Raw genomic sequence first — 27,997 nt, forward strand, 5'->3', positions numbered from 1 at the left:
GCGGCGTTATTACTGAGCTGTATTAGCAGAGTGATAGTTTCCAGACTTCTTGCATTTGTTTTACCTGCTGCTGTTCTCAAGTCCATGGAGTCGCTTCACTCCCGATTGTTTCCTGGTCTTTCCATCAAGATTCAACGGAGTAATGGTGAGGGCAGGGTCCTGAGGCCAAGGGGACGCAAGAGCGGTGAGAATGCCAAGATGGTTACCCGGCCCCCAAACGACAAGCTTTGGAACACTATTTTCCCCATCCCACAATGAGGGGTTCGATGTCCCTGCACTGGCTGTCGGTGTCCCCTACACTGAGGGAAACATTGCCCTCCCTGGTTGTGGGTCCTTTGCCAGTTTTCTGGGTGTGGGCGGAGCACCTCTGCTGTGCGGCTGGGTTACACGCGCCTAGGTAGGAGCCGGTGTCTGTACTTGTGCGGCATCTTTCTCTGAAACTGCTCGGCTTCCTAGCCTCCAGATGGTGCTGTGTATGGTGCGGTTGCAGTATGTTAGGCGCAGGGATTCAAAGTTAACGAGCAAGATCCCTGCTCTTAAGGAACTGGTAAGACAATCTTACGTTTTTATTAAGCGATGACTACTGGTCGAATAATGTGTCATTTGTGCGATAGCCAGACAACGACTGAGTTAGGGAAACCCGGGAGGTCAGCTCTTATTAACCGATGCGGTCAGGAGCAGCTCCTCTAAGGACTTTAGTGACTTCCTTGCTCAAATGAACCTTCTTTCCATTGCAGAGTCTGAATCGGAGATGAATACTTACCCTATGTAGCTAGGGTGTCAAGCCTGTTCCCTATCCACCTAACTGTGGGATGGTCAAAGGGTGAATCCCCACGAGGATTATTAGTGTTTGTATTGAGTTTTAAAAGGGGTGGAAACCGATTTTCCTTTCCTGGGTAAATTCTACATTGGAAGTCTCTGTAGGATCCTAAAAGCTAAGTGGAGTATAAAAGTTAAGTTCTAAGCAGGCAGATGGATAACCTCAGATCTTTTCATACACAGGCTTAATTCACAGTGCCAATATAAGCACAGTGAACTTGGAGAAATCCTGTGTTTCTGTGGAATGGACAGAAGGGGGTAACACAAAGGGCAAAGAGGTGAGTTCTATGAGAATGTTTATATGGCGTTTACCTGTGAGAGCCCGGTTTCTGAAGTTGTGCTGTCCTCTTTGGACACGCTGGACCTTCATTTAGTCAGGTGTTCCAAATTGAAGCAATTAGCTTCTGGTGTGTCCGAGGAGAGCAAATTACGGTGAATCCTAAGGTTTTGCTTATTTACCTAAACTGGGTTATGAGTGTACGCTACTGCTTCAGTTTGGGTAACAACATTAGTAACCCAGTAAAGGAAACGAAGGTGTGTTTTCCAAATGCCAAATCATAAAGCTCCTGGTGACGGAAGACACAGGTGAACAGTGTAAGATGCACTCCAGGTGGGGTTTGGAAGGGATGTGAAGGCTACTGGCATGTATCCGTACTAAGGTCTGAGTTGTAAAGCTGGCTGGCCATAGGCAGAACAGACAGAGCAGACTCAGGATGCTTTGGTAGCAGCCAAAAGACTGAAAAGAGACTGGAGAGTTTTCATCTCTGGCAACCACGGTGTTTAGCTTTAGTGGGGGAACCATGCAATATTGAGGAAAGTAGAAGAAGGCGTGGTGTTGTGAGAAGTCATTGGTCTGTGACTATAAACCCAGATTTCTAGTCTGTCTCTGCCTCTGCTTTGTATTCACAAAGTATTCCTAGTCATGGTGCTGTTCTTAGAAATTCTATTTGCTGCCGGGTGGTGGTGGCGCTCGCCTTTAATCCCAGCACTCGGGAGGCAGAGGCAGATGGATCTCTGTGAGTTCGAGGCCAGCCTGGTCTACAGACTGAGTTCCAGGAGAGGCTCCAAAGCTACACAGAGAAACCCTGTCTCGAAAAAAGGAAAAAAGAAATTCCATTTGCTAACCTATAAAATGAAGGTGACAATGACAGTGTCTGCCTCAGTGGGAGGATTTAGCCACAAAGCCCTTCTGAACTGATTCCAGAGGGACAGAGCATGCGTTGAAGGTTGGGAATGTGGGTGAATAAGATGCTATCTCTAACGGAATTTCACAGGGTAACACAGGAAGGCCTGGTGTGGTGGTGCATACCTTTTCTCAGTGCTCAGAAGGCAGGGGCAGGTAGATGTGTATGGGCTTGAGGCTAGCCTGCTTCACATAGTGAGTTCTAGGCTAGCCAGGTCTACATAGTAAGAGCCTGTCAAAACAATACACACACACACACACACACGTAAGTCTTCTTCCTTTAAAGAATACTTGTGCCTTGCAGTGGTGTTGCACACCTTTAATCCCAGCACTTGGGAAGCAGAGATCTCTGTGAGTTCCAGGTCAGCCTGATATGCACAGTGAATTCCGGGACAGTTTGAGCTACATAGTGAGACCAAAAAAATAGTGTGAGAGTGTGTGTGTGTGTCTGTGTGTGTGTGTGGAGGGAGGAAGCGCCTGAGTGTCATGGTGCACATGTGTCCCGTGTGAGGATTTCAGGACAACCGCGGGGAGCTGTTTCTCCCCTCCCGCCTTATTGAAATAGGGTCTTTTCTTTCCACTGATGTAGTCCTCCATGCTTGCTAGCTTGGGAGCCTCTGGGTGAGTCTCCTGTCTTCATCTTCCATCTTGATTTAGGAATGCTGGAATTATAGATCTTCTGCCTGCCCACACAGAGTCTGTGGCCAACCTGTATTAAATAGTGAGACCCTTTATCAAAGAGAGAGAGTGGGGCAGCGGTAGCACCCATCTTTAATTCCAGCACTCAGAAGGCAGAGGTAGGTGGGTCTGAGGTTGAGGGACAGCCTGGTCTACAAAGCAAGTTCCAGGACAGCCAGGACACTCTGTTTTTGGAGAGAGAGAAAGAGAGAGAGAGAGAGAACTGGTATGTGTGAGATCTATACAAGTGGGGAGGAGACAGCTTCATCAAAGGCCTCACATGTTACTGTATTACTCCACTGAGCCACATCTCCATCTCTAAAGCCTCCTTTCTGTTTTCACACTCTTCTTCTTTGTACTAGGATGCTCGGTGTGACTCTATGTAAGAGACTTGGGCTGTATTGAGTCTGGGCTCTTGTGTTTATGCTCTGTGTAGTCTGCGGCTTGGGCACAAGGTAGGAACGTGTGGCAATACAAGGAGTGTCCTCAGGACAGTGGTTAGTGCAGTCCTTGCCAGCTTTTGCGAACAGTGATGCTGTCCTCATCTGACCCATGCGGCTTGATTTCTACCCCTTGATACGAATGACTTTTCTTTCCCATTAGAATTGGAATTCACAGAAAGGTGCAATATTGAGTTTCTCTTTAGTTACCCTCTCTTGCATGCCCTGGCTTACTCGTTCCTGACACGTTTGAGTAAGGCTGTTAATAAATACAGTCTGAACTGGAGGTGTAGCTAAATGATAGAGTACTTGCTTTGTCTGTTAAGCCTAGGTGCCAGTTCCAGCACTGTAAAAAATAAACAAGTAGATGCAGGTTGTGGATTTAGGTGGTAAAGCTTTCACCCTAGGGTGTTAGCTTTGTTTGTTTCAAAATATAAAGCAGGTGAGATCCATTTAGTGTCCTGTATGCATGTGTGGTGCTGAAGAGTGGAAACAGGGCCTCACACGTGCAAAGAAACTTTACTTTCCCTCTGAGCCGCCTCCCACAGCTGGATTTGCTGCTCCAAACCTGAGTTGTGCTGGTGAAGCTGTTCCTAAAGAGTTACAGGACTCTGGTGATGTAAACCCAGAATTGTGACCTCATTGTGGGTGTGAGCAGGAACTAGGAAAGGCATCAACAGGAAGGTGTGACCGGGAAGAAGTTTCTGGGCCCAGTAGAAAATGTAGGTAGACTTAGCGTTAGGTAGCAGCTTTCGGGAACCTGCTCCTGCTTTAAGATCCCGAGGGGCCCTCCATTTTGACTATCACCAGCCGGTTAGAACACATTTCCTCCTTCGTGTCAGCCAGCAGGAAGTGCTCAGGGGGCTGTGACCAGCAGGACATCAGTGTCCAGCAGATCAGTAGGACAGCCAAGTGGCACAGGTCTACTGTGGACTTCTGTGTGCCTACCTGTCTGCTTTCCTTGCCACCTCCTCAGCACTCACAGTCTCCCGTTGGCTTGGAATCTGGAAACTCATTCCATCTAGATGGTAAACCATTACTAAGGAATAACTATTTTGTAGTGCTCAGTGCTTAATGGAACGTAAGGTTGGTAAAGCCCGAATCGTGGCTGCCTTGATTACAGCCATTCATTCAGGTCAAGGACTGTTGCTTCACTGAAACTCACTTGTCCTTGCAGATTGATATTGATGATGTGGTTGCAATAAACCCAGAACTCTTCCAGATTCTTCCCTTACACCCGAAAGACAATCTGCCACTACAGGAAAATGTAACAGTCCCGGTAAGTGCCTGCCATCTGACCACAGCTGCTGTCTGTCCCTGAGAAGTCACTTGTTCCCTTTTTGCTGATTCTGTCTGGGACTGCCTGGGCTCTCATCACAGTCCAGAGGCTCACAAGAGGACCCCATGGACTGGTAAGAGCCTTACGTTGTGGCAATTTGTTCTGTTTTTCAGAAGCAAAAACGCAGATCAGTCAACTCCAAAATTCCAGCTCCAAAAGAAGGTAAGTGGCGGATTGCTGTGGGTGAGGGTCCTAGGGCCAAAGTATACTCCTTGCCCTAATGGAGATGTGACTTCAGTATAACCTGAGTTCTCCTTTTTCAGCCATCTTTCTCTGGGAGGAAGAAGCCAACCTACACCTAACCTCTAACCTCTGAGAGAACCTGTACATTTCAGACATTTGGTCTCTGACCTAAACACTTGTTCTATGGAGTCTGATGTGGGGAAGAGTGAGAATCAGTTCCTTTTCGGCCTGCTTCCTTCCCTCAGAACCTGAGCCTTACAAAGCGGCCGTGAGGAAAGCACAGGTGTAGTTTTGGGCTATGCGGACAAGCAGTGAAGCTGAAGATGCGGCTGTGATCCTCACAGAAAGCTAAAGCAGGAGCATTGAAAATTTTAGCTGCCTTGGGCTATATAAACAAACCACTGCTGGACGATGGTGGCGCACGCACGCCTTTATTCCCAGCACTCGGGAGGTAGAGGCAGAGGCAGATGTTTCTTTGTCAATTTGAGGCCAGCCTGGTCTACAAAGTGAGTTCCAGGACAGCCAGGGCTATTACGCAGAGAAACCCTGTGAAAACCTTGAAAACAAAACAAAATTTAAAAAAAAGAAAAACCATCCTCCCACCCAAAATAAAGCAGCTGAGGGTGGTGGTGTACACCTTTAATCCTAGCTCTTGAGGCAGGAGGATCTCTGAGTTTGAGATCAACCTAATCTGCATAGCAAGTTTCAGGCCAGCCAGAGCTATATAGAGAGACATTATCTTCTGTGTCGTTCCAATTTTAGTGTATGTGCTGCCGAAGCGAGCACAAGGGACATTGTCTCAAAAAAAAAAAAAAAAAATAATAATAATAAAAATTTAAAAGTAAAAGGGCTGGTGGGATAGTTTATCAGCTCAAAGCACATCACACAAACCTCACAGCTTGAGTTCCATCTTTAAAAGTAGAAGGAGAAGCTGTACCAAGTTGTCCTGTGATCTCCACGTGTGTGACATGATATACAGGTCCCATAAAAATGTGTGCATAGCCTGCAGGAAAGTGCATGCCATCAAGGGACATGGACACTTTCCTGGTGGTTGGTTTTGTTTGATTTTAGTGTGCATGTTCGCACCATGGGAGTCATTTCTCTCCTTCACCATGGTTACCTGATGAGCTATTGTGCTGTTTTATTTTCGTTGCTTTAGATTCATATAATTTTTTTAAAATTCTGTGTTTATGAGTATGTGCTGCACATGAGTGCAGGAGCCCAAGGAGGCCACAGGCACCGGATCCTTCTATGTTTGGAGTTAGAAGCCATTGTGAGCCACCGGATGTGGGTGCTGAGAACCCAGCCAGTCCTGTGGAAGAGCAGTATGCTGTACATTCTCTTAACTGCTGAGCCAGCTCATCTCTCCAGCCCTGGTTTTTTGTTTTTTTAAGATTTATTGCGGTATACTGTCTGCATGTATGCCCGCACGCCAGAAGAGGGCACCAGGTCTAATTACAGATGGTTGTGAGCCACCATGTGGTCGCTGGGAATTGAACTCAGGACCTCTGGAAGAGTAACCAGTGTTCTTAACCTCTGAGCCATCTCTCCAGCCCGGGTTTTGTTTTTTGAGAAAGGGTTTCAGTGGAGACTCACTATAGTGTTCAGGCTGGCCTCAAACCCGTGGCCATTTTGTTTCATTAGTTTTCTAAGTGCTTGGATTATAGATTAGAGCTACCAAACCTGGCTCTATTTGGCTTTGTTGCTTTGCTGAGGATTGGACTGAAGCCGTCTAATTGCTCTACAGCTCAGCTATTCTCCCAGCCCCAGAGCTCCTTTAGGTGTGTATGTGAGTCAAAAGTAGGAACAGAGGTTGGGGAGATGGCTCAGTAGGTAAACTGCTTGCCATGCAAGCATGGAGGCTTTACTTCAGGTGTCTCATCACACATGTAAAAACCAGGCATGATGACATGTGTCTGTAACACCCTCATCCAGGTGAGGCAGAGATAAGACCTCCAGGGCTGGCTTGCCAGCCAGTCCAAGTGAAAACGGTGAGCTTCAGGTCCAGAGAGACACTCTGTCTCAGGAATGAAGGCGGAAGGTAGCAGAGGAAGAAAATCAGGGTCCCCTCTGCTCTCTAGGCATAGCCTAGTGCGTGCCCTCTGCATAGTCTTGAACACACTTCTGTACGCCACATACACACACAAGTGCGGAGGAAGACAAGACTACAGAATTTCCAGTCACTCACCAACAAAATTATGGGGTTTGAAGGAAGGGATTGAGACAGGGTCTGTGTAGCCCAGGCTGCCCTCCAGTTTGCAGACATACCGTCTTATCCTTCTCAAAAGTGTTAGGACTGTGGCATGAGCCTCCTATTTAACTTGCTTGGAAAAAATATTTAAAATTTTTATTTATTTATTTTTTGTTTTTTTTAAGACATGGTTTTCTCTGTGTAGCCCTGGCTGTCCTGGAATTTGCTCTGTAGACCAGGCTGGCCTCGAACTCAGAGATCTGCCTGCCTCTGCCTCCAGAGTGCTGGGATTAAAGGTGTGCACCACCATGGCCCAACTTTGGTTGTTTCTGCTGTTGTTGCTGTTAGTTTGCTTGCTTTTTTTTTTTTTTTTTTTTTTGTATTTTATTTTTGAGACAGTCTCGCTATGGCCCTGGCTGGTCTAGAAAATTCTATGTCTATCAGGCTGCTCTTGGGCTTTCAGGGGTCTGTGTGCCTCCCTGGTGCTGGGTTGAAGGCTTGACTAGTTGTTTCTCTGTTTTCCTACAGCTACAACTTAACTGTGTCTCAGTTAACTGTTCTTAGATCCTCTGGGCTCTGGGGCCGTGGTTAGTCCTATTCTGCTAAGTATCTAGAGCGGTGAGCAGAGCCCAGCCTGTCCTGACAGCCTGGGTGTCTAGGAAGTGCTCTAGCCCTTATTAGTTGAGTATTGGGCAAGTTATTTAATGTCCTTGAGCCTTAACACTTTCTTCCATGGGGCATATGATATTCGCTATGTAATGCTTTTTTCTTTGTTTTTGTTTTATTTTTAATTTAAATTTATTTTGCGTGCATGGGTGTGAAGGTGTCAGATCACCTGGCACTGGAGTTACAGACAGCTGTGGGTGCTGAGGATTGAACCCAGCTCCTCTGGAAGAACACCCAGTGCTCTTAACTGCTGAGCCATCACTCCAGCACCTTTTCTTTGTTTTAAATCTGCCTCAGCCTCCTGAGTGCTGGAATTACATGCATGTACTACCATGGCCCGTCCTTATTTTGTTTCTGTTATTGTGATAGTCTAGGGAAGGAACCTAGGCCCTGCGCATGGTGAGCAGATTCTCTACTCAGCATCCTCCTCCAGGCACTCCCTTATGTTTGCAGGTGTGGGAAGATAGTAGGGGGTAGGGACCACTGCTGTTAAGAGTGCTCACTCTTCTTCCAGAGGACTAGAGTTTATTTCCCAGCTCCTGTGCCTGGCAGCTCACAACCGCCTATAACTCAGCTCTAGGGGATCTGATGTCCTCCTCTGGCTTCCTGGAGCATCTGCACACGTTTGTGGTTACACAGACATATACACATATACATACAGTAAAAGTGAATCTTTTTTTTTTTTTTAAAGATTTATTTATTTATTATGTATACAACATTCTGCCTCCATGTGTGCCCGCACGCCAGAGGAGGGCACCAGATCTCAGTACAAGTGGTTGTGAGCCACCATGTGGTTGCTGGGAATTGAACTCAGGACCTCTGGAAGAGCAGCCAGTGCTCTTAACCTCTGAGCCATCTCTCCAGCCCCGTGAATCTTTGTTTTGTTTTTTTGAGACAGGGTTTCTCTGTATGGCCGTGGCTGTCCTGGAACTTGCTCTGTAAACCAGGATGGCCTTGAACTCACAAAGAGGTTTGGGAATAGTGGCGCTTGGTCTTCATGCTCTTTCCTGGGCTCTCTTTGTCTAGGTGTCTAGGTTCTAGCCTGCCTTGTGCACTCTCCTGCTGCGTTAGCTTACCCCATTGTGCAACACTGATTGGTCCTCCTGGTCTTAGGTCTTCGAAGCCGTTCTACTCGCCGCATGTCCACTGTCCCAGAGGTTCGGATTGCCACTCAGGAAAATGAAATGGAGGTGGAGCTGCCTGTGACTACAAACTCTCGCAAGCAGTTTTCAGTTGCCAGTGAGTAATCTGTGTGTTCTCCCTGTATAAGGCCTAAAGCAGCTCCTTATGCCTTATGTGTGCCGTGCTTTCCCAGGCACATCCTGGTTCATGATGGGCTTTGTCATGGAAGGAAGGTCTTCAGAGGCCTGATTCTACAGACTTGACCCAAGCATGGCTTTTCGGGCTAGGCCAGCCGTTTCTGACATCTCCAAAGCCACAGAGACCAGGTGATTAACAGAAGTGAAGATTGAGGAAAAGAAAAGGAACATGGATGACTGGCTACTTGAGCAGCAGTAACTATATTGTCTCAGGGAACTAGGTGACTGTGGTCGCTCACAGCTAGAGTGCTAATACTGAAGACATTGCATGAGCTTGAGATCAGCCTAGGCTACAGAGGGAAATCTGTACAACAACAAATACCCAAACTGAAAAGACCAACCGGACCAAATCCCACAGAAATGTGTAGTCACAGTCCATCACGCTCTATTGCTCTCATACATGGTCACGATCTGTTCATTTACCTTCCTTTAGATGAACTGAACACATAAAACATGATGATACCATGTCCCACAACAATCTCCATCCACTCTACACATCTACTTCAAAAACGTTTATTTAAAATTATTTTGGGCCAGGTAGTGGTAGTGCACACCTTTAATCCCAGCCCTCGGATGGCAGAGTCAGGTGGATTTCTGTGAGTTCCAGGCCAGCCTGGTCTACAGAGTGAGTTCCAGGACGACAGGCTTCAAAACTACAGAGAAACCCTGTCTCAAAAAAAAAAAAAAAAAAAAAAAAAAAAGCGCCGGGCGATGGTAGCACACGCCTTTAATCCCAGCGCTCGGGAGGCAGAGGCAGGCGGATCTCTGTGAGTTCGAGACCAGCCTGGTCTACAGAGCTAGTTCCAGGACAGGCTCCAAAGCCACAGAGAAACCCTGTCTCGAAACATAAAAACAAAAACAAAACAAAAGAAAATTACTACTTGGTTACATTGTAGCCATGTTGGTAGAGTGCTTGCCTAGCAAGCACTAAGCCCTGGGTTCCATCCCTAGCTCCGCATAAAACTGGACGTAGTGGAACCTGCCTACAATCATAGCACTCATGAGGAAGGATGATTAGCCACGAGGTCAGCCTCAGTTCTACCATGCTGAGTTTGAGCCAACCTAGACTATTCCTTCCAAGACAGGGTTACTCTGTGTAGCTCTGGAACTTGCTCTATAGACCAGTCTGGATTGACCTCAGAGATCCCGCTGCCTCTGCCTCCCAAGCGCTGAGATTAAAGTTGTGCACTACCATGCCGTTCTGTTTGTTGCTTTGAAACAGGGTCTCTTCTACCCTACAGTAGCCTGAAACTCACTATGCACCTTAGCTTGGCCTTGAACTTGTAGAAATCATTCTCTCTTAGTCTCCCAAGAGCTAGGATTACAGGTGGGAGCTACCATATTCAGTTTAAAATTATTTTTAAATTATACTTTTTTACTTACTTTAAGGGTGTTTGTTTGGTTGGTTTTTCGAGACAGGGTTTTTCTGTAGCTTTGGAGTCTGTTTTGGAAATCAGTCTGTAGACTAGGCTGGACTCAACCTCACAGAAATCCGCCTGCCTCTGCCTCCCGAGTGCTGGGATAAAGGCTCACACTGCCACCACCTGACTAATTTAAGTTTTTTTTGACCCCAGGTGCGATCCCTGGCTGGAAAGGGTGGTTGGATTGGAATGAGGCAAGAGGAAAGGTCCATGTTGTCCATGATCTGTTCAGATGCAAGTTAGGACAGCTGCTCTGTGCTTCCTGCATCCCCAATGACTCTTGTTCTCCTACAGCTGGCCTCCCTAGGCCCTCCTGCCCTGCAGTGACAGAATTACCGTTGTTGATGGTCAGCGAGGAGGCCGAAGAGCAAGTCCACCCCACCCGAAGCACGTCTACTGCAAACCCTGGGAATTCAGGTTAGACATGCCGAGCTGTGTGCTCTTCTGTTGTAGCACAGGATAGGCAGTTAACACCGGACCTGCCTGGACACCTGAGTTCAAATCCTTTTTTACCTTGAAGGTAGGTTTCCCTATGGTTATGGACAGTCTTCCCCAATACACACAAGTTTGCTGCAGAAGAATAGAACATAGGTCAAAGCCAGAGTGGTGTGGCTGTTGCTGTGACCTCACATTAGCCCAGTTAGTACTTCATGGACTTGTCCATCCAAGAGTCAGACAAAAGGCTGGAAAAGGGGGGAGGGGTGTTAGTGAGGTGGCTCAGCAGGTAAAAGATGCTTGTCACCAAGTCTGATGACCCGAGCTCCATTTCCACATGGCAGAAGAGGGGAACTGACCTCCAGTGCATGGCATGGCACGAACACACACACAAGCACTAATTTATAAACAAATAGAAGGCTAGGCATGATGACACATAACTTTGATCCCAGCTCTAGAGAGGCAGAGCAGGGCAGATCTCTGAATTTGAGGCCAGCCTGGTCTACCTACAGAGTGAGTTCTGGGACAGCCAGGGCCACAAAGAGAAACTCTATCTAGAAAAAAACCCAACCAACAAAAACAAAATAAATAAAAACAAATGGAGTCTACAGAAGGAAGACCTGTTCCTATGGAAGGCCCAGCACTCAGTGGAGTAGCCAAGTACTACAACCCAGAGCAGGTGAGTAAAGAGTGACTCCCTTTCTCCCTTAGTTCGGAGGAAATCATGTATTGTGAAGGAAATGGAAAAGATGAAGAACAAGCGGGAAGAGAAGAGGGCCCAGAACTCGGAAATAAGAATAAAGCGAGCTCAGGTGACTCTTGGAGATGTGGGCACCCTGACAGATAAGCAGTCAACATGTAGCTGGCCCTCGCATTCCTAAGGCTCCTATTCTCGTAACCTTGAGGGTTACTTGCTTCTTATCAGAACTCAGAAAATAAATGCATAATTCAAAAATTATCTGAAGATGTTCAGATGAGCCATACTTAACATTGATTGGCCAGTGGGGAAGTCCATCATGTGCTCACAAGGTCCAGCGCTGTTGCTGGGCACACCTACTTGCTTTCCCTCCATCCCCTGTAACCTGTGTTACAGGGCAGACGCAGTGTAGGTGCAGTCTTCTTAGTTGGGTAATTGCTCTGAGGAAACCCATTCTGCTGCTTTGCCTCCTAAGACATGGAAAGCAACTCTTGTCTCTGGTGCATGCCCAGGCTCCCCTGCTAATCCTGCACCCCAGGACCTCATGCCTGGCTTCTCCGAGTAGAGCCAGGGTTGAGGCCCTCATCAGCTGTGAAGCTGTTGCTGCCTGGTGTCTTGGGTTTAAGAGCAGCTCGCATGTTAACAGTCTGCCTTTGTTCTTACCTCCAACAGGAATATGACAGCAGCATTCCAAACTGGGAATTTGCCCGGATGATTAAAGAATTCCGGGTTACTATGGAATGTCACCCACTCACTGTGACTGATCCCGTGAGTATACCAGAAAGTCTTCCACCTCCCTACCTGAGCAGGACAGGGAGGACACTGAAGGACGAGGAAAAGGCATGTGTGATCCTCACTCACTCTTGAGTGCTGTCTGGAGAGTTTTCTCTTTTTTTACGTTTTTTTATGTTTCTCTTTTTTCCCCACTCCTGTTCCTTCTGTGCATGTGTGTGTGCAGTTCCATCTCCTCCCACCTCCCCATCTGTGTGTCTGTGTATGTGTGTTTCTGGGGATTGAATCCAGGACTACCATATATCTGAGCACACAGGCCCATTGAGATATATCCCTTGTGGGGTCCTCTGACACGTTTTTGTGTTTTAATTTTTTTTGTTTGCTTACTTGTTTTGGTTCTGTTTTTTTGGGACAGGGTTTCTCTGTAGCCCTGGAGCCTGTCCTGGAACTAGCTCTTGTAGACCAGACTGGCCTAGAATTCATAGAGATCCGCCTTCCTCTGCTTCCTGAGTGCTGGGATTAAATGCATGTGACACTACCGCCCGGCTCATGTTTCTGCTTTGTTTTTTAAGACGGTGTCTCAGGGTTGGAAGATGGCTTAGTGGTTAAGAGTACTTGTTCTTCCAAATTACCTGGGTTTAGTTTCCAGCACACACATGGCGGCTCACAGCCAGCTGTAATTCCTTCCCTTTGGCTCCTATGTGTTGCACAGACAAACATGCAGTCGCAATAGCCCTGCACTTTTAAAAAGGGTCTCACGGGGCTGGAGAGATGGCTCAGTGGTTAAGAGCATTGCCTGCTCTTCCAAAGGTCCTGAGTTCAATTCCCGGCAACCACATGGTGGCTCACAACCATCTGTAAAGAGGTCTGGTGCCCTCTTCTGGCCTGCAGGCATACACACAGACAGAATATTGTATACATAATAAATAAATAAAATAAATTAAAAAAATTAAAAAAAAAAAATAAATAAAAAGGGTCTCACTCACTATGTAGACCAGACTGACCTGGAACTTGCTGTGTAGACTAAGTTGGTCTTAAACTGCCTGCCTCTGCCTCCCAAGTACCAGGATTACAAGTACATGCCGCTACCTCCACTTAAACGTTTTTCTTTTAAATTCTGTTTGTTTATACCATGAGGAGGGTACTTGAGCACATTCCTATATGGGAGTTGGAGGATAGCTTCCAGGAGTCAGTTCTCTCTACCATGTGGGGCCTAGGGATTGAACACCAGCCATCAGGTTGGTGTAGGGAAATCTACCTGTACCTGCTAAGACAGCTCACTGGCTTGTCTTTTCTTTTTTTCTTTTTTTCCCTTCCACCCTTGAGACAGTCTCAATGTGTGCTGGGGTTACAGGTATATGCTGTGAAACTTGGCCTTTTTAAAAACAAAAACCAAGCCGGGCGGTGGTGGCGCACGCCTTTAATCCCAGCACTCGGGAGGCAGAGGCAGGCGGATCTCTGTGAGTTCGAGACCAGCCTGGTCTACAAGAGCTAGTTCCAGGACAGGCTCCAAAACCACAGAGAAACCCTGTCTTGAAAAACCAAAACAAACAAACAAACAAACAAATAAATAAAACAAAAACCATTCTGTGCGTGCATGCATGCCATGGCACACATGCAGAGGCCAGAGGACAGCTTACTGGAGTTGGGTCTCTCCTATCATGTTGATTCTAGGGATGGATCTCAGATCATCAGGCTTGACAGAAGCACCTTTACCCACTGAGCCATCCAGCCAGCTAGTTGTTTTGTTTGTTTTGTTAGTCAAGGCTCACATGAGACTCCCTGCTGCAGGCTGACCAGACTGCTAAGAACCAGTAGACTGTGAAGGCAGCGGAGTCAGAACCAGGAATTTAGAGCAGCTTTCTCGTTCCCTAGAGTGGTTAACAGGGAGACTGAGGTCCGAGCATCAGATCTCATTCTCTCTTGCTAGGGCCCAGAGAGGGGTTGAGGGTGGTTTTTGGTACTGTCTGACCTTCCTTGTCTCCTCATCCTCCTGCAGATCGAAGAGCACAGGATCTGTGTCTGTGTTAGGAAGCGCCCGCTGAATAAACAAGGTGAGCTGTTTAGTTAGAGGCATCGGACTGACTGAAAGGAAGAGCCCATGTTTAGGAGCAGCCTCTGAAATATTCTCCTTCTGCAGAACTGGCCAAGAAAGAAATCGATGTGATTTCTGTTCCCAGCAAGTGTTTCCTCTTTGTGCATGAACCAAAATTAAAAGTGGACTTGACAAAGTATCTGGAGAACCAGGCGTTCTGCTTCGACTATGCCTTTGATGAAACAGCTTCTAATGAAGTTGTTTACAGGTTAGTCCATTAGTGTCTTTTCTTCCTCATGTCCACTTTCTCCCCCATCGCTTTCTCTTTGTGACATCAGACACTGAGCTCCTCCTCTCCTCCCTGGCCTGTTGTGTTTTATTGTGTTGACTAAGGTTTCTGTCCTGCCCGGTTCCCGCAGTCGCTAAATCCCAAAGGAATCACACAGAGGTCTACATTAATTATAAACTGATTGGCCTAGTATCTCAGGCTTCTTATTAACTCTTACATTAGCTCATAAATCTTGTCTGTGTTAGCCATGTGGCTTGGTACCTTTTTCGGGAAGGCAGTCACATCTTGCTTGCTCTGTTTCTGGCTTTCTTTCTGTCTGGGTGATGACTGCAGACTGAAACTTCCCTCTTCCCAGAATTCTTGTTGCCCTGCCTCTACTTCCTTCCTGGTCACCCAGCCTATACTTCCTGACTGGCTACTGGTCAACCAGCGTTTATTTAAAATCCAAGTGACAGGGTAGAGGCCATTGTCCCACAGCATTATTGGACCAGCTCTCTGACCCAGGGGCTCTGGCCATGTCACCAGAATGCTGTAGCAGCCCAGTCTTGCTGACTCGTGAGTGAACTATTGCCCACTGTGATACAGTAGTGGTACTGGAATATCCTGACTGTCGGGAAGCCAGGATATACTTAGAGCTGCAATAGGACACCTAGGAGGCCAGAGCTGCAGGGGACAGCTCAGCCCTGGAGGAAAGGGTCCTGACTATTGGGGAGCTAGGATACCTAAAGCTGGGGTGCAGTGGGGGATGGTCTCCCCACAGGATATAGAGATCCTGCTCTTCTCCTGCAGAGCCGCTACAGCTGAGCTCTGCTCTGTTCTCTTACTGGAGCATTCTAGCAGAGCTCTCTGTTGCTTCTCTGGCCCAAAATGTTTCTTCTGCTAAAGGGAAGACCCTTGCAGAAATCTAGCAGTCTCCTCCTGCTCCAGCGAATGGCCTTGCTGAGGTCCCCTAGCAGGCATCTCAGGGGACGTCATAGCCAGGTTCTTCTCTGCACCAGCTAATGAATCTTCACCAAGACTCTTCTGAGAAAGAGATTTTTGGGGGAAGGAAGAGTCCAGGAGAGTGGCTGCCTCTGCCACTTAGTGACAGCTCTTAACTGAACCGGTGGAGAGGCTTATATAGGGCTTCTCAGGGAGCGGAGTCTTCCCAGGGAGAAAGGGATTGGTTATTTTTTCCCTGCTTAGGGATTGGTCAGTTTATCTGGTCAGGGGCAGAGCTGGCTCTGACTTCATGGCCAAACTGTGTTTCTTTCACTGGTTCTTTTTAGCTTTTTGACTCTAATCTTAGGACCAGGGCATATTTCTTTCACTGGCTCTAATTCTAGGGACAAAGTGTGTTTCTTTAACACTAGTTTCAGAGCCAGGGCACGTGTCTTTAGTTCTGAGTTCAGCGATAAAGATGTTTCTCTCCCTGGCCCAGGTCCCAAATACAGGTTGTGTTTCTTTCTCGGACTCTGGGTTCAGAGTCTGGGTGTTCAGTGATTGGTCGGTTCCCTGCTCCAATTGTCTTTCCCCTACAGTAGCTACCAGGGGTTCTTCTAGTTGTTCGGGCAGAATCTTATTCTGTAGCCCAGGCTAGCTTAGATGTGTTTGTGTTACTCAGATGACATGACAGTCCTGCCTCAGCCTTCCAAGGGCTGAGATTACACCTTCCAGTGGCTTACACAGCTATGTCATGACCTAAGTGAGTTTAGCAGACTCAGGTGATGTCAGATCTTCTCTGTCCAGTATCCCACTCAGCATTTATTTATTTATTTTTTGTTATGCATGTTTTCAAGACAGGGTTTCTCTAAGTAGCACTGGAACTTGCTCTGTAGACCAGGCTGGTCTAGAACTCATAGAGATCCACTTTCACCTGCCTCCCAAGTGCTGGGATTAAAGGTGTGCACCCCCACTGGTGGTGGCAGTGGTATGTGTTTTTTCTTGTGCACACACGTGCGTGGTTGTGCCGTGGTGTGTATGTGGAAGTCAGAACAACTCTGAGAAGTCAGTTTTCTCCCTCCACCATGAGTGCAGAAAGCACTTTTATCAGCTCAGCCATCTGTCCAGCCTTAAAGGATTTGGGTTTGTCATTTTCTTGTTAGAGGTTTGGTGGTCCATTCCTATCCTTCTGGCCCAGGGGAAGCTGAGGCAGAATGGTCTTAAATTTAAGACCAGACGGTGCTTCATAGAATTTCATCTTGGGCCGGGCGATGGTGGCGCACGCCTTTAATCCCAGCACTCGGGAGGCAGAGGCAGGCGGATCTCTGTGAGTTCGAGACCAGCCTGGTCTACAGAGCTAGTTCCAGGACAGGCTCCAAAGCCACAGAGAAACCCTGTCTCGAAAAACCAAAAAAAAAAAAAAAAAAAAAAAAAAAAATTTCATCTTGGTTGCTTATGCCTATAATGCCAGCACGTGAGACTGAGCCAGGAGGGTCTCTGGGTTTAAGGCCAGTCTAGGCTGTATTTTGAGACCCTAACTATGACAAAGACCCTATGTAGTTCACAAATGCAATATTTTAGGTCTGTATTTCCTCTGCCCTTTGTAATAGACCCTGTGGTTGTATCTGGGGGATCAGAGGAGTGACTTTGCCTTAAAGTCGGGGGCATCAGCTTGTTGAACACTGCCTGCACCCCTTTCATTTAGCTAGGGATTCAGATTGGTAAATGGGATGGATCAGGGTGGACCACTGAGGTCTGAGACAGATGCCATACTTAAGGAATTAAAGATTTGAAGCTCTTGTAGTAGGACCATGTTCTAGGGAGCACATTTTTGGAACAGAATATAGTTCCCTTCATGTTCTGTGAACTCAACCACAGAGAAACAATATTTCCAAAGGTGGGGGCCCTGTGTAACAGGAGGAGCAGGCTGCTTGTTGTTCCAGCCGCCCAGCTATCTTACACCCAAAATAACCACACAGAAACTGTATTCATTTAAACACTGCCTGGCCCATTAGTTCTAGCCTCTTATTGGCTAATTCTTACATCTTAATTTAACCCATTTCTATTAATCTGTGTATCACCACGAGGTCATGGCTTACCGGGAAAGATTCAGCATGTCTGATTCTGGCAGCTCCATGGTGGTTCTCTGATTCTGCTTTCTTCCTCCCAGCATTCAGTTCTGTCTTCTCCGCCTACCTAAGTTCTGCCCTATCAGGCCAAGCAGTTTCTTTATTGATTAACCAATGAAAGCAATACATAAACAGAAGGACCTCCTACATCAGGCCTGGTGAGATGTCTCACCAAATTTGATGACTTGAATTGGATCTCAGCACAGGTATGGTGCAAGGGGAAAACTGATTCCTATAGATGTTCTCTAACCTCTACATGATTGCCATACCATGCCCCCACCCCAGCCACACGCACACAAAAATGTAATTTAAAAGTAAAAATAGGCCGGGCGGTGGTGGCGCATGCCTTTAATCCCAGCACTCTGGAGGCAGAGGCAGGTGGATCTCCGAGTTCGAGGTCAGCCTGGTCTACAAGCGCTATTTCCAGGAGAGCCACAGCTGTTACACAGAGAAACCCTGTCTCGAAAAACAAACAACAACAACAAAAAAAAAAGCTGGGGGCTGGCCGGGTGGTGGTGGTGCACGCCTTTAATCCCAGCACTCGGGAGGCAGAGGCAGGTGAATCTCTGTGAGTTCGAGACCAACCTGGTCTACAAGAGCTAGTTCCAGGACAGGCTCCAAAGCCACAGAGAAACCCTGTCTCGAAAAACCAAAAAAAAAAAAAAAAAGTATAAAAATATCTATACCCAATATATTCGGGCTTACTTTTTCCTAAACAGTACAGTGTGAGAACTATATTATGTTTATATTTTTTCTCTGGGTAGCACTGGCTGTTGCTCTGGAACTCATTCTGTAGACCAGGCTGGCTTTAAACTTACAGCGATCCAACTGCCTCTGTGCCGCCACCACCTTTTGTGTTTACATTTTATTAGGATACAAATAATCTAGAATATATAAAATTATATGCAAGTAACATGCAGGCATTATGCCATTTTGTATGAAGGACTTGACTGAGGGTCGACGCAATAGTAAAGTGCTGGCCTCTCATGTGCTAGACCCTGGGTTCTGCCCCACCACAAAAAAAGTCAGTGATTTAAACATCAGCTTTGTGCTGAGTATCAGTGGGTGCTTCCATCAATCCCTCTTAGATATTAAGGAATAGCTACACAAATGCCCTTCTCTCTGCTCCATCCTTTCTCTAGGTTCACAGCAAGGCCACTGGTACAGACGGTTTTTGAAGGGGGAAAAGCAACCTGCTTTGCCTATGGGCAGACCGGCAGTGGGAAGACTCACGTGAGTATTTGAGTCCGGCAGAGAAAGCCTTGTGTAGTAGAGCAGTCGGTTTTTGAGGAGTGGTCCAGATGTCCGTGACTAGCCACTTGCCCTGCCGGGTGAAGAGAGGAGTTCTAACAGGTCCTATCTCCTGGCTCTGGCATGACCCATGGTGGTGGTAGAGCCAGCTGTGTTGTGCTGTGCTGTGGTCATGTGCTGCTGTTTTCTTCTGCAGACAATGGGTGGAGACTTGTCTGGTAAATCTCAGAATGCAACCAAAGGGATCTACGCAATGGCTTGTGAGTAAACTGTTCTCCACATAGGGACTGGGCGTGGAAAGCTGTTTACTCACACAGGCTCTTCCTCCCAGCCCGGGATGTCTTCCTTCTGAAGAGTCAGCCTCGCTACCGGAACTTGGGTCTGGAAGTTTATGTGACATTCTTCGAGATCTACAATGGGAAGGTAAACTGACTGAAACCTCAAAGACGGCTAAAAGTGGTTTGAAGGCAGACATCTTGTTAACTGTAGCCTTGGGCCTACTCTGCCTGGCATATGGACCTTTTCTCTGAATTCGAGGTAGCAGCCAAGCGAGGTGGAAGGTCCGCCCTGTGTGTGAGCTGTTCACCCGTGACCCCAGCTTCCCCCTCTGTGTATTCTCAAGTCCACCCCCTCCATCCTCTCCCTCTCATCTTCTATTCTCTGCACTTTTGTAGAGCAAGACCTCAATAATAAAAATAGCTAATGTCATTAATGGGATATTATGTGCTAAGCACTGGCTAGTCTTTTTTTTCCCTCAAGAGAGGTTTCTCTATGTAGCCCTGGCTGTCCTGGAACTCACTTTGTAGACCAGACTGGCGTTGAACTCAGTCCACCTGCCTCTGCCTCCCCAGTGCTGGGATTAAAGGTGTGTGCTACTACCACCCGGCTGCTATTCTAATCTTTTTGTCTTGACTTTACAGGCTGGGAACAGTCTAGAGTAATTTGCTCAGGGTGGCACAGCTAGTTAAGTGACATTGATGTGAACCAGGGAAGAGGGGTTTGTTACCTGTCGGCACATGCTCTGCCTTTCCTGGCCCTGTTCAGGCTGGGGCAGGCTCTGTAGGAAAGAGTCAGCCAGGATACCCAGCACCTATGGCCCTATGCTTATGCCCTCTGCCTGGCACAGGTGTTTGATCTGCTCAACAAAAAGGCCAAGTTACGTGTCCTGGAAGACAGCAAGCAGCAGGTGCAGGTGGTGGGACTGCAGGAATACCTGGTCAACTGTGCTGATGATGTCATCAAGATGATCAACATGGGCAGCGCCTGCAGGTCAGAGTTGTGGCGAGGGAAGGGAACCATTGTAATACCTAGTTCAGGTAATGAGGCCTCAGATCCACACACAGACATGAGAGCAGAAGGAAGCCATTTCTTTTTCCATGTAGTTCTCACCCCAGCAGGGTATGTGAGGGCCACTCACTACCTTAAGGGAGGCAGATCATCCCAGGAACAAAGAGCAACTTAAATCTAACAAAGGTAGGCTTGCCTGGCATCTGGGATCCTAGTTTCGTCTTGTGGAAGAAGTTAGCAGTCCTGAATCTGTTCTAGGCTGGAAGTAACGAGACCATGGTGCCCCTGTGCACATGTAGGGGAGCGCTGGCTGGGGCAGAGTGCTGCTGGGTAGTTGCAGGGCTTAGTTTTACCTCAAATGCTGGGTAAGAGCTTCCTGTCTGCTCCATCTGCAGTAAGGGCCCTCGCGTTTGGTCAAGTGGTTCATGACGAGACCCTTTCCTTGTAGCAGACTCAGCTCCTCCTTACCTTCATGAGCGCCGGGTCTGGGAAATGCCCGAGCATGAAGACTCCAGTATTGATTTGGCTGCCTGAAAAATATTAGGTCAAGAGCTGCTGTCTTGGCCGGCAAACTAGAGGTTAAAGACAGGAAGACACAGGACTTCTTTGGATCCTGATCCGTGTCTCTGCTTTACTGTAGATTTTACTGCTCTGCCCTGGGATGGTTAAACACTGGGGTTCCCTGGGGGTAGTGGTCTCTGAAGTTTATAACCTTTCTTTGCCTTTCCCCTCCTTTTAACAGGACTTCTGGACAGACATTTGCCAACTCCAACTCCTCCCGCTCCCATGCCTGCTTCCAGATTCTTCTTCGAGCCAAAGGGAGACTACATGGCAAATTCTCTTTGGTGGATCTGGCAGGGAATGAACGAGGAGCCGACACTTCCAGCGCTGACCGTCAGACTCGCATGGAGGGTGCAGAGATTAACAAGTCTCTCCTAGCTCTGAAGGTAGCAGGCATTTGCTGGTGGTGGCCTGGAATGGAGAGAGCATGAGCAGTGGAAAGAGGCTTCAGTTGTTTGTGCTGCCCCACAGGAGTGCATCAGGGCACTGGGACAGAACAAGGCTCACACCCCGTTCCGTGAGAGCAAGCTGACACAGGTGCTGAGGGACTCCTTCATTGGGGAGAACTCGCGGACCTGCATGGTGAGTCAAATGACTACGGGTGGGGAAGTAGATCCAGAGCTGCTTCCCAGGGAGACATCGACCTGATTCTGGGCAGGGAGCTTAGTACCTCTCTCTGCCCGTGTTCTCAGGCTCCTGACTAGACTTCCACGGCCTGCAGCCTCCACCTTTCCTATAGACAAGGAGGAAAGAATCCATTCTGTAGGTGCTGAGGGCAGTCATTGCTCCTTTGTCTGGTAAAAAGGGCTCTGGAATTCAGGAAGTGAACCTTAGTAGATGCAGGAGAAGTAAGTCCTCCCCTTTCCCACAGCTTTCCTCAGGTTCCACGATGTCTGCCTTCCCTGCCTTATCTCCAAGTGCTGCTAAGTGAGGTCCGCACTATCACCCTCCCTCTGCCCTAGGAGCAAGGCCTTGCCCTGAAGGATAGGTTTCTCTGTCTAAGCTCTATTGGTATTGGTTAGTGCTGCTGCTCCCTCGTCCCCCTCTGACAGTGCAGAGGATTGAACCCAGAGTTCTTACCTTCTCTTGCCAAGTATTTTACCCCAGTCTCTAAACCCTTCTCTCTGAGGCATCACCTCATGGACTGAGTGATCTCAGCAGGGACCACCAAGCTTCAAGATGAGTCTCTGATAGACAGGATAAAGGAGCAGGGAACCTGGTCAGGCTTACTGGCCCACCTGTAGTCACTGTCACTGTGCAGCCTAAAGCTGGAGAGTCATTCAAAACCAGCCCAGGCAACATGAAGACCCATGCAGGGAACCTTTAGTTCTGTTTGGTTTTAAGATACGTGGTTTTGCTAAATAGCCTAGGCTAGCCTCAATTTCACAATGATCCTGAGTACGAGGATTATAGGTATCAGTACCACATCCAATTTGGGGGGGGGGGGGATTCTTTTTTCTCTTTCTTCCTTCTTTCTTTCTTTCTTTCTTTCTTTCTTTCTTTCTTTCTTTCTTTCTTTCTTTCAATAGGGTCTTTCTATGTAATCCTGGATGTCCTAGAATTCACTCTGTAGACCAGGCTGGCCTCAAACTCAGAGATTCACCTGCCTCTGCCTCCCAAGTGCTGAGATAAAGGCATGGCACCATCACACCCAGCAACTCTTTTAGTTTTTAAATTTATGTGTATGGATAGTTTCTTGCATATGTATGTGTGCCACAGGTGTGTCTGGTGCCTCAGGTCCAGAAGAAGGTGGGATTGCAGTTAGCCATGATTGTGAGCAGCCATGTGTGTGCTGGAAATTGAACTTAGGTCCTCTGCAAGAACAAGTGTACTTAACCACTGAGCCAGCTCTCCAGTCCTTTTCTTTTTCTTTTCTTTTTTTTCCTAGACAGTGTCTTACTATGTAGCTCCAGCTAGCCCGAAACTCACTACATAGACCAGGCTAGCTTCAAACTCACAGAAATCTGCCTGCTTCTACCTCCCTAATACTGGTATTAAAGGCATATGCTATTGCACCCAGCTGTTTTTTTATTTTTTGAGTTTGTTTATTATGTAAATGTGTACACATGGACATATGTCATGGTAGTCATGTGGAGGTCAGAGAACGATTTGTAGGAGTCTATTCTCCTCCTGTGTATATTTAGGTTGTCAGTTTTAGCAGCTAAAGTGGCTTCCATGCCCACGTAGGAACGGTTGCCTAGCAGAGCGCATGCGCTTAGGAGTCCTGCTGTCCCTTGTCAGTCTCACCTTCTGGCAGCCACCCTGGTAGCCTCTAAGGAGCAGATTTTCTAGTGTGCTCACTTTGTGGTCCCCACCTCTGACCACTTGTTCCCTCTTCCTCAGATCGCCATGATCTCACCAGGCATAAGCTCTTGTGAATACACTTTAAACACGCTGAGATATGCAGACAGGTATGAGGCCTGCGTCCAAGTGGGATGGAGAAGGGAATGGTGGTGATGAGGGGGAAGGGAAGTGGTCGGAGCACTCCAGCGACACTGAATTTCCTCCCCTTCAGTCAGTAAAACAGTGAAGGTCTTTCCATGTCAGCCTCAGGTTTATGCTTCCTCTCCTGAGCTGAAGACTAGGTGCTACTTACGTACCCTTGTTATCTGAGTCGTGGTGCTTTTCTGTAGTGAGTGTCCAGGGATTGCTGGCGAATTCAAAACCCTCTTATTTCCTCAGAGTCAAGGAACTGAGCCCCCACAGTGGGCCCAGTGGAGAGCAGCCGGTTCAGATGGAAACGGAAGAGATGGAGGCCAGCTCTAACGGGACCTCGGCGGCAGCCAATGTAAGGTGGGAGGCGGGGTGAAGCGTGCCTTCGAAATGAGCTCTGGGCCACAGCCTTCACACTGTTTTCTCCCCTTTCTGCCTTCCGTTCTTCAAGGAAGAGGAGGAATTGTCTTCCCAGATGTCCAGCTTTAATGAAGCCATGACTCAGATCAGGGAGCTGGAAGAGAGGGCCATGGAGGAGCTCAGGGAGATCATACAGGTACAAACTGGTCCCAGCCAGGGAGGGATTGGCAGGCCACTCTTGCACAGCCCACAGAGCTCAACTCTGTTCTGGGAACATCATCTGGGCTTTGCTCCTGTTTTGTCTTTGAGTTGGGACAATGCAGCCCTGAACACCTGGCTCTGCTCGCCTGGAACACTCCTGTGTCCTGTGCTGCTGACTAGGGATGCAGGGGACAACATATTTATTAAGTGACTGTTCATGGACCTACAACACCTCACTCTTGTAGGTGTGAGCGCATTCCCTGTTGAAAGGCATGTAGTCTCACTGAGCCTCAGTTTCCTTGTCTCTGAACTGGGCATGGCGTAGTGTTGCCTTTGAGGGTTAAGTGGTGGCTTCTGCAGCTGCCGTGCAGAGCCAGCGTCAGCTGGGCCCGAGGAAGTGAGAGGTGCTACTTCAGCTGTGCGCCTGCTATGGAGAGGGTGGGGAGCATCTCCTTCAGTGACAGACTGGAAGCAGAAAGAACGAACTTGTGCCACTTAGGAGACTGCTGTGAAGACTAGTGTGCAGACATGTCCTCCCTAGCTGCTGTGTCTGGGGCACTGTGGCATGGCCGTTTCAGGGCACATCAGAGTTGGCTGTGCACAGAGGGAGATAGGTAAAGACACAGTCAGTGGGCCCTGGTGCTAAAGGGTCTTCCATCTGGCTCGTACCAAAGACTCAGATTTTATTAGGATGCAGTGCAGCCTTCGAAGGGACTTCAGTAAAGTGGCAATGTGGGCAGAGCACAGGTTTGGCGTTTGGTTTTGTTTTTAATGTGGTTGAGTGTTTTTGCCTGCATATGTGTGTCATTTGCATGCCGAATACCCAAGGAGGTCAGAAGGTTTTAGAGTCTCTAAAACTGGTTATGAGCTGCCATGTGTATCCCAGAAACTGACCTCTAGAAGAACAAGTTCTCTTAACCACCAAGCCATCTCTTTAGCTCCTGGTTTTGTTTTTGAGACAAAATAATAAATACATAACCCTGAGCTCTCAATTCTCTTTTGCTAGCTTCCCAAGTACTGGGATTTTAAGTGTGTGCCACTGCCCAGCTCATGTCAGGAAAGGAAGAAAAGGAGGGGGCCAAAGAGTCAGGTGTGGCAGCTTGAATCTGTGATCCCAGTATTGAGTTAGAGGCTAGCCTGGGTTACAAAGTAAGCGCCTATTCTCAAACATAGGGCCAGTGGGCTCAGTGGTTGTTTTCCTGGACTACTTGTGAGGCTCGTCAGCTGGGTACCTCCTGCTACTGCTCAGGAGTCCATAGGCCGCTCTTAGACACACAGAGAGTTCCAGGTCAGGCTGGTCTATGTGAAGCCCTGTTAAAAAGGAGGGGAGGGAGGGAGTAGTTGTCATTCCAGTTCCTGACTCTTTAGAACAGGATCAGCCAGGCAGTGGTGGTGCAGCCTTTAGTCCCAGCACTAGGGAAGCAGAGACAGGTGGATCTCTGTGAGTTCCAGGCCAGCCTGGTCTACAGAGCTAGATCCAGGACAGCCAGGTCTACAGAGAGAAAAATGACAGGATCAGTGATGTCATTTATTTGACATAGGGACAGCTTTGGGATAGGAAGAATCTGACTAAACTCAGGCTAAGGATTTCTTCTGTTTTGAACCAGGGTCTCTTGAAACCCAGGCTGTCCTTGAGCTCCTGAATCTTTTCTTCTTTTTTCCTTAACATATGTTTATTGTTTGGGGGTAGGTATGGGTGCATGTGTGGAGTTCTAAGGTCAACTTGTAGGACTCAGTTCTCTCCTACACGTGGGTCCTGGTAACTGAACTGGGGCTGTCTCTCTAACCCTACCTCCTGAACTCTTGATCTCCTACCTCTGAGTGCAGAGATTATGGGCATACACCACCCCGCTGCGCTCAGGCTGAGCCCTTCCTAGCTAAGAGTACGGCCTCCTGCAGATGCGACTGTATTGCAGATGGCTGAGCCCTGAGGATGATTTGCTGTGGAGTGTTCGGTGAGTTTGAGCTGACTAGGTTCTCCTGTTGTTGCAGCAAGGACCAAGCTGGCTTGAGCTCTCAGAGATGACCGATGAGCCAGACTATGACCTGGAGACCTTTGTGAACAAAGCAGAATCTGCCCTGGCGCAGCAGACCAAGCACTTCTCAGCCCTGCGAGGTGGGTGTTGCCGCCGTACAGGTGCAGCAGTGCTGGCCTGTGGCTCCCAGCAGTACAGGCGATGGCAGTGGGGAAAGTGCTTCCAAGAGAGTAACTCTGTGCCCCTCTCCTTCCTTCCAGAAGTCATCAAGTCCCTGCGCCTGGCCATGCAGCTGGAAGAGCAGGCTAGCAAACAAATAAACAGCAAGAAATGGCACCAGTGATGACCACAAATAAAGATCTGTTTGCTATCACAGCAGCCTCTTCCCCTCCCAGCAAACCTGGGGACCCTCTAACTTTGGTTAGGAACTAAGTTGGATGGGTTGTGGTAAACACCGGGTAAGGGGCCTTAGGCCCAGGAAAGCTAGAGGAGGGATGCTCTTCTTCTCCTCAGTTTGGAGCAGGAGGAAGGAGCTTTTCATGACTGTTCTTCCTGTCTTCCTCCCTGTCGGGTGGGAGAGCTGTTGGGCTGGTTTCCCTGGTGCAGCGTCCTGGCCTCCTGAGCAGCTGCTGATGGAGACCCTGCGAGACCCAGGCTTCGGGAGAGAAATCTGTCCTTGTCCAGCTTCCGCTGCCTCTGACCTGAGCACTCTCATGTTTTATGCTTCCAGAAAAAAATGTTTTGAGACCTCTTTGTTTTGGTTTTTTAATCTAAGAAAATCTCTATTTCCTGTTTTGTGTATTTTTATGTTGTACTTAATAATAATAAAAATGTTAGACTCTGATTGTCAGAGACTGCAGTCTCTGGAGCCTTTAGGACCAAAGACACTGCTACCACCTTGGGCTCCGAGTCTCTTTTCTTCCTAGGAAACCAAGTCCACAGTTTCAGCAAGAGGCTGAAGTTCCAGCCTTCGGTTTGCATTGCACTCTGTCTATAGCCCTAGATACAAAGCCGTGGGATTGAACCTGTTAGGTGAACTCTCCAGTACAGCTGTAGCCCTGCTGTTTAGTTTTGAGAAAGCGAGAAAGATGATTTATTGCACAGGAGTTACACTTGGCCACAAGTGAGGACAGAAGTGTTTGTGCAGAAGGCCACAGGCAGAGGCCAGCAGACTGTATTGGTTGTAATGAAGGAGTCAGGTCTCTCAGTGTCTTTGTGAGCAGATGGTGAAGTCCCAGGTCCACTGAGACTCCCCCCCCCCCCCCCCCCCCCCGAGACAAAGTTTCTCTGTAGCTTTGTTTTGTTTTGTAGACCAGGCTGGTCTCGAACTCACAGAGATCCGCCTGCCTCTGCCTCCCAAGTGCTGGGATTAAAGGCGTGCGCCACCACCGCCCGGCTTCTCTGTAGCTTTGGTGCCTGTCCTGGAACTAGCTCTTGTAGACCAGGCTGGCCTCGAACTCCCAGAGATCCGCCTGCCTCTGCCTCCCGAGTGCTGGGATTAAAGGCGTGCGCCACCACCACCTGGCTCCACTGAGACTTATAACTGACAGCAGCACACGGGCCAACAACGTGGACCAGCGCCCCGCCCTTCAGTATCCCTCACTTCTGCTCCTGCAGCCTTTGTGGGTGCTCCTCGGCCTCACCTGTGTCCTGCGCCTGAGCCTGTGCATTCGCCTCTTCCTCCACTTTGTTTTCATGGCAGGGGTTTTGAGGAAGATGGGGCTACGGCCAAGAGACTCTTCATTATTTTGTTGTTGCTGATAGAGATTGGATGTAGAAATTCCTTTTTTTTTTCTGTGTTTTACTGGCTGTCCTGGAATTAGCCCCACCAGGCTGGCCTTGAACTCGGAGATCCACCCACCTCTGCCTCCTGAGTGCCAGGGTTAAAGGTGTTTTCCACCACTGCCCAACTGAATGTACAATTTACACATGCTCAGTACTTGCTTCATCAGTTATTAAATGCCTAGTGTATACTGATTGCAGGAATGGACCTCACTTTTCTTATCCATAAAAATAGAGGCCAATGCCATTAATAGTAACAATACTATTTATATGATGTTGTTACAAGATTAAATGGGTTCTTAGTGTATGCTTCAAATTTTCTTGTAATTGTTCACTACCTAGAATGTGAATTGGCAAAGAATGGCTCACAACCATCTAGAATGAGATCTGGTGCCCTCTTATAGCATGCAATCATATATGTAGGCACAACAGTGTGTGTATATATCTATATATATAATACTTTTTTAGGGGTGTTCAAGACGGTTTCTCTGTTTAACAGCCCTGGCTGTTCTGGAACCAGTGCTTGTAGACCAGACTGGCCTCAAACTCACAGAGATCCGCCTGTCTCTGCCTCTTGAGTACTGGGATTAAAGGCATGCACCAGCACCACCCGGCTAAATAAGTTTTTTCTTTTAAAGAAACCAAACAGATTGCTGATGGCCAGAACCT

General features: G+C 48.0%; 1 protein-coding gene across 1 annotated transcript; it reads left to right on the forward strand.

The window, feature by feature from the left end:
* On the forward strand, positions 1-26,355 carry Kif2c (kinesin family member 2C). The gene is made up of 21 exons (XM_057783808.1): positions 1-145; positions 1,003-1,097; positions 4,298-4,399; positions 4,573-4,621; positions 8,613-8,738; positions 10,534-10,656; positions 11,386-11,486; positions 12,044-12,139; positions 14,103-14,157; positions 14,244-14,406; positions 18,620-18,710; positions 18,925-18,988; positions 19,060-19,151; positions 19,855-19,997; positions 20,758-20,962; positions 21,048-21,158; positions 22,920-22,987; positions 23,259-23,364; positions 23,461-23,565; positions 25,563-25,686; positions 25,807-26,355. The coding sequence occupies exons 1-21, from the start codon at positions 85-87 to the stop codon at positions 25,887-25,889; spliced, it is 2,163 nt and encodes a 720-aa protein (XP_057639791.1). The 5' UTR covers positions 1-84; the 3' UTR covers positions 25,890-26,355.
* The last annotated feature ends 1,642 nt before the right edge of the window (positions 26,356-27,997 follow it).

Source organism: Chionomys nivalis, chromosome 11 (genome assembly GCF_950005125.1).
Source record: "Chionomys nivalis chromosome 11, mChiNiv1.1, whole genome shotgun sequence".
In the NCBI taxonomy this organism is placed as follows: Eukaryota; Metazoa; Chordata; class Mammalia; order Rodentia; family Cricetidae; genus Chionomys; species Chionomys nivalis.

Excerpts from the sequence above, each read along its gene's own strand:
- Kif2c (XM_057783808.1), top strand. The coding sequence starts at position 85 with ATGGAGTCGCTTCACTCCCGATTGTTTCCTGGTCTTTCCATCAAGATT. Across the intron at positions 19,998-20,757 it reads AACATGGGCAGCGCCTGCAG|GACTTCTGGACAGACATTTG; the intron begins GTCAGAGTTGTG and ends TCCTTTTAACAG. Across the intron at positions 22,988-23,258 it reads ACGCTGAGATATGCAGACAG|AGTCAAGGAACTGAGCCCCC; the intron begins GTATGAGGCCTG and ends TTATTTCCTCAG.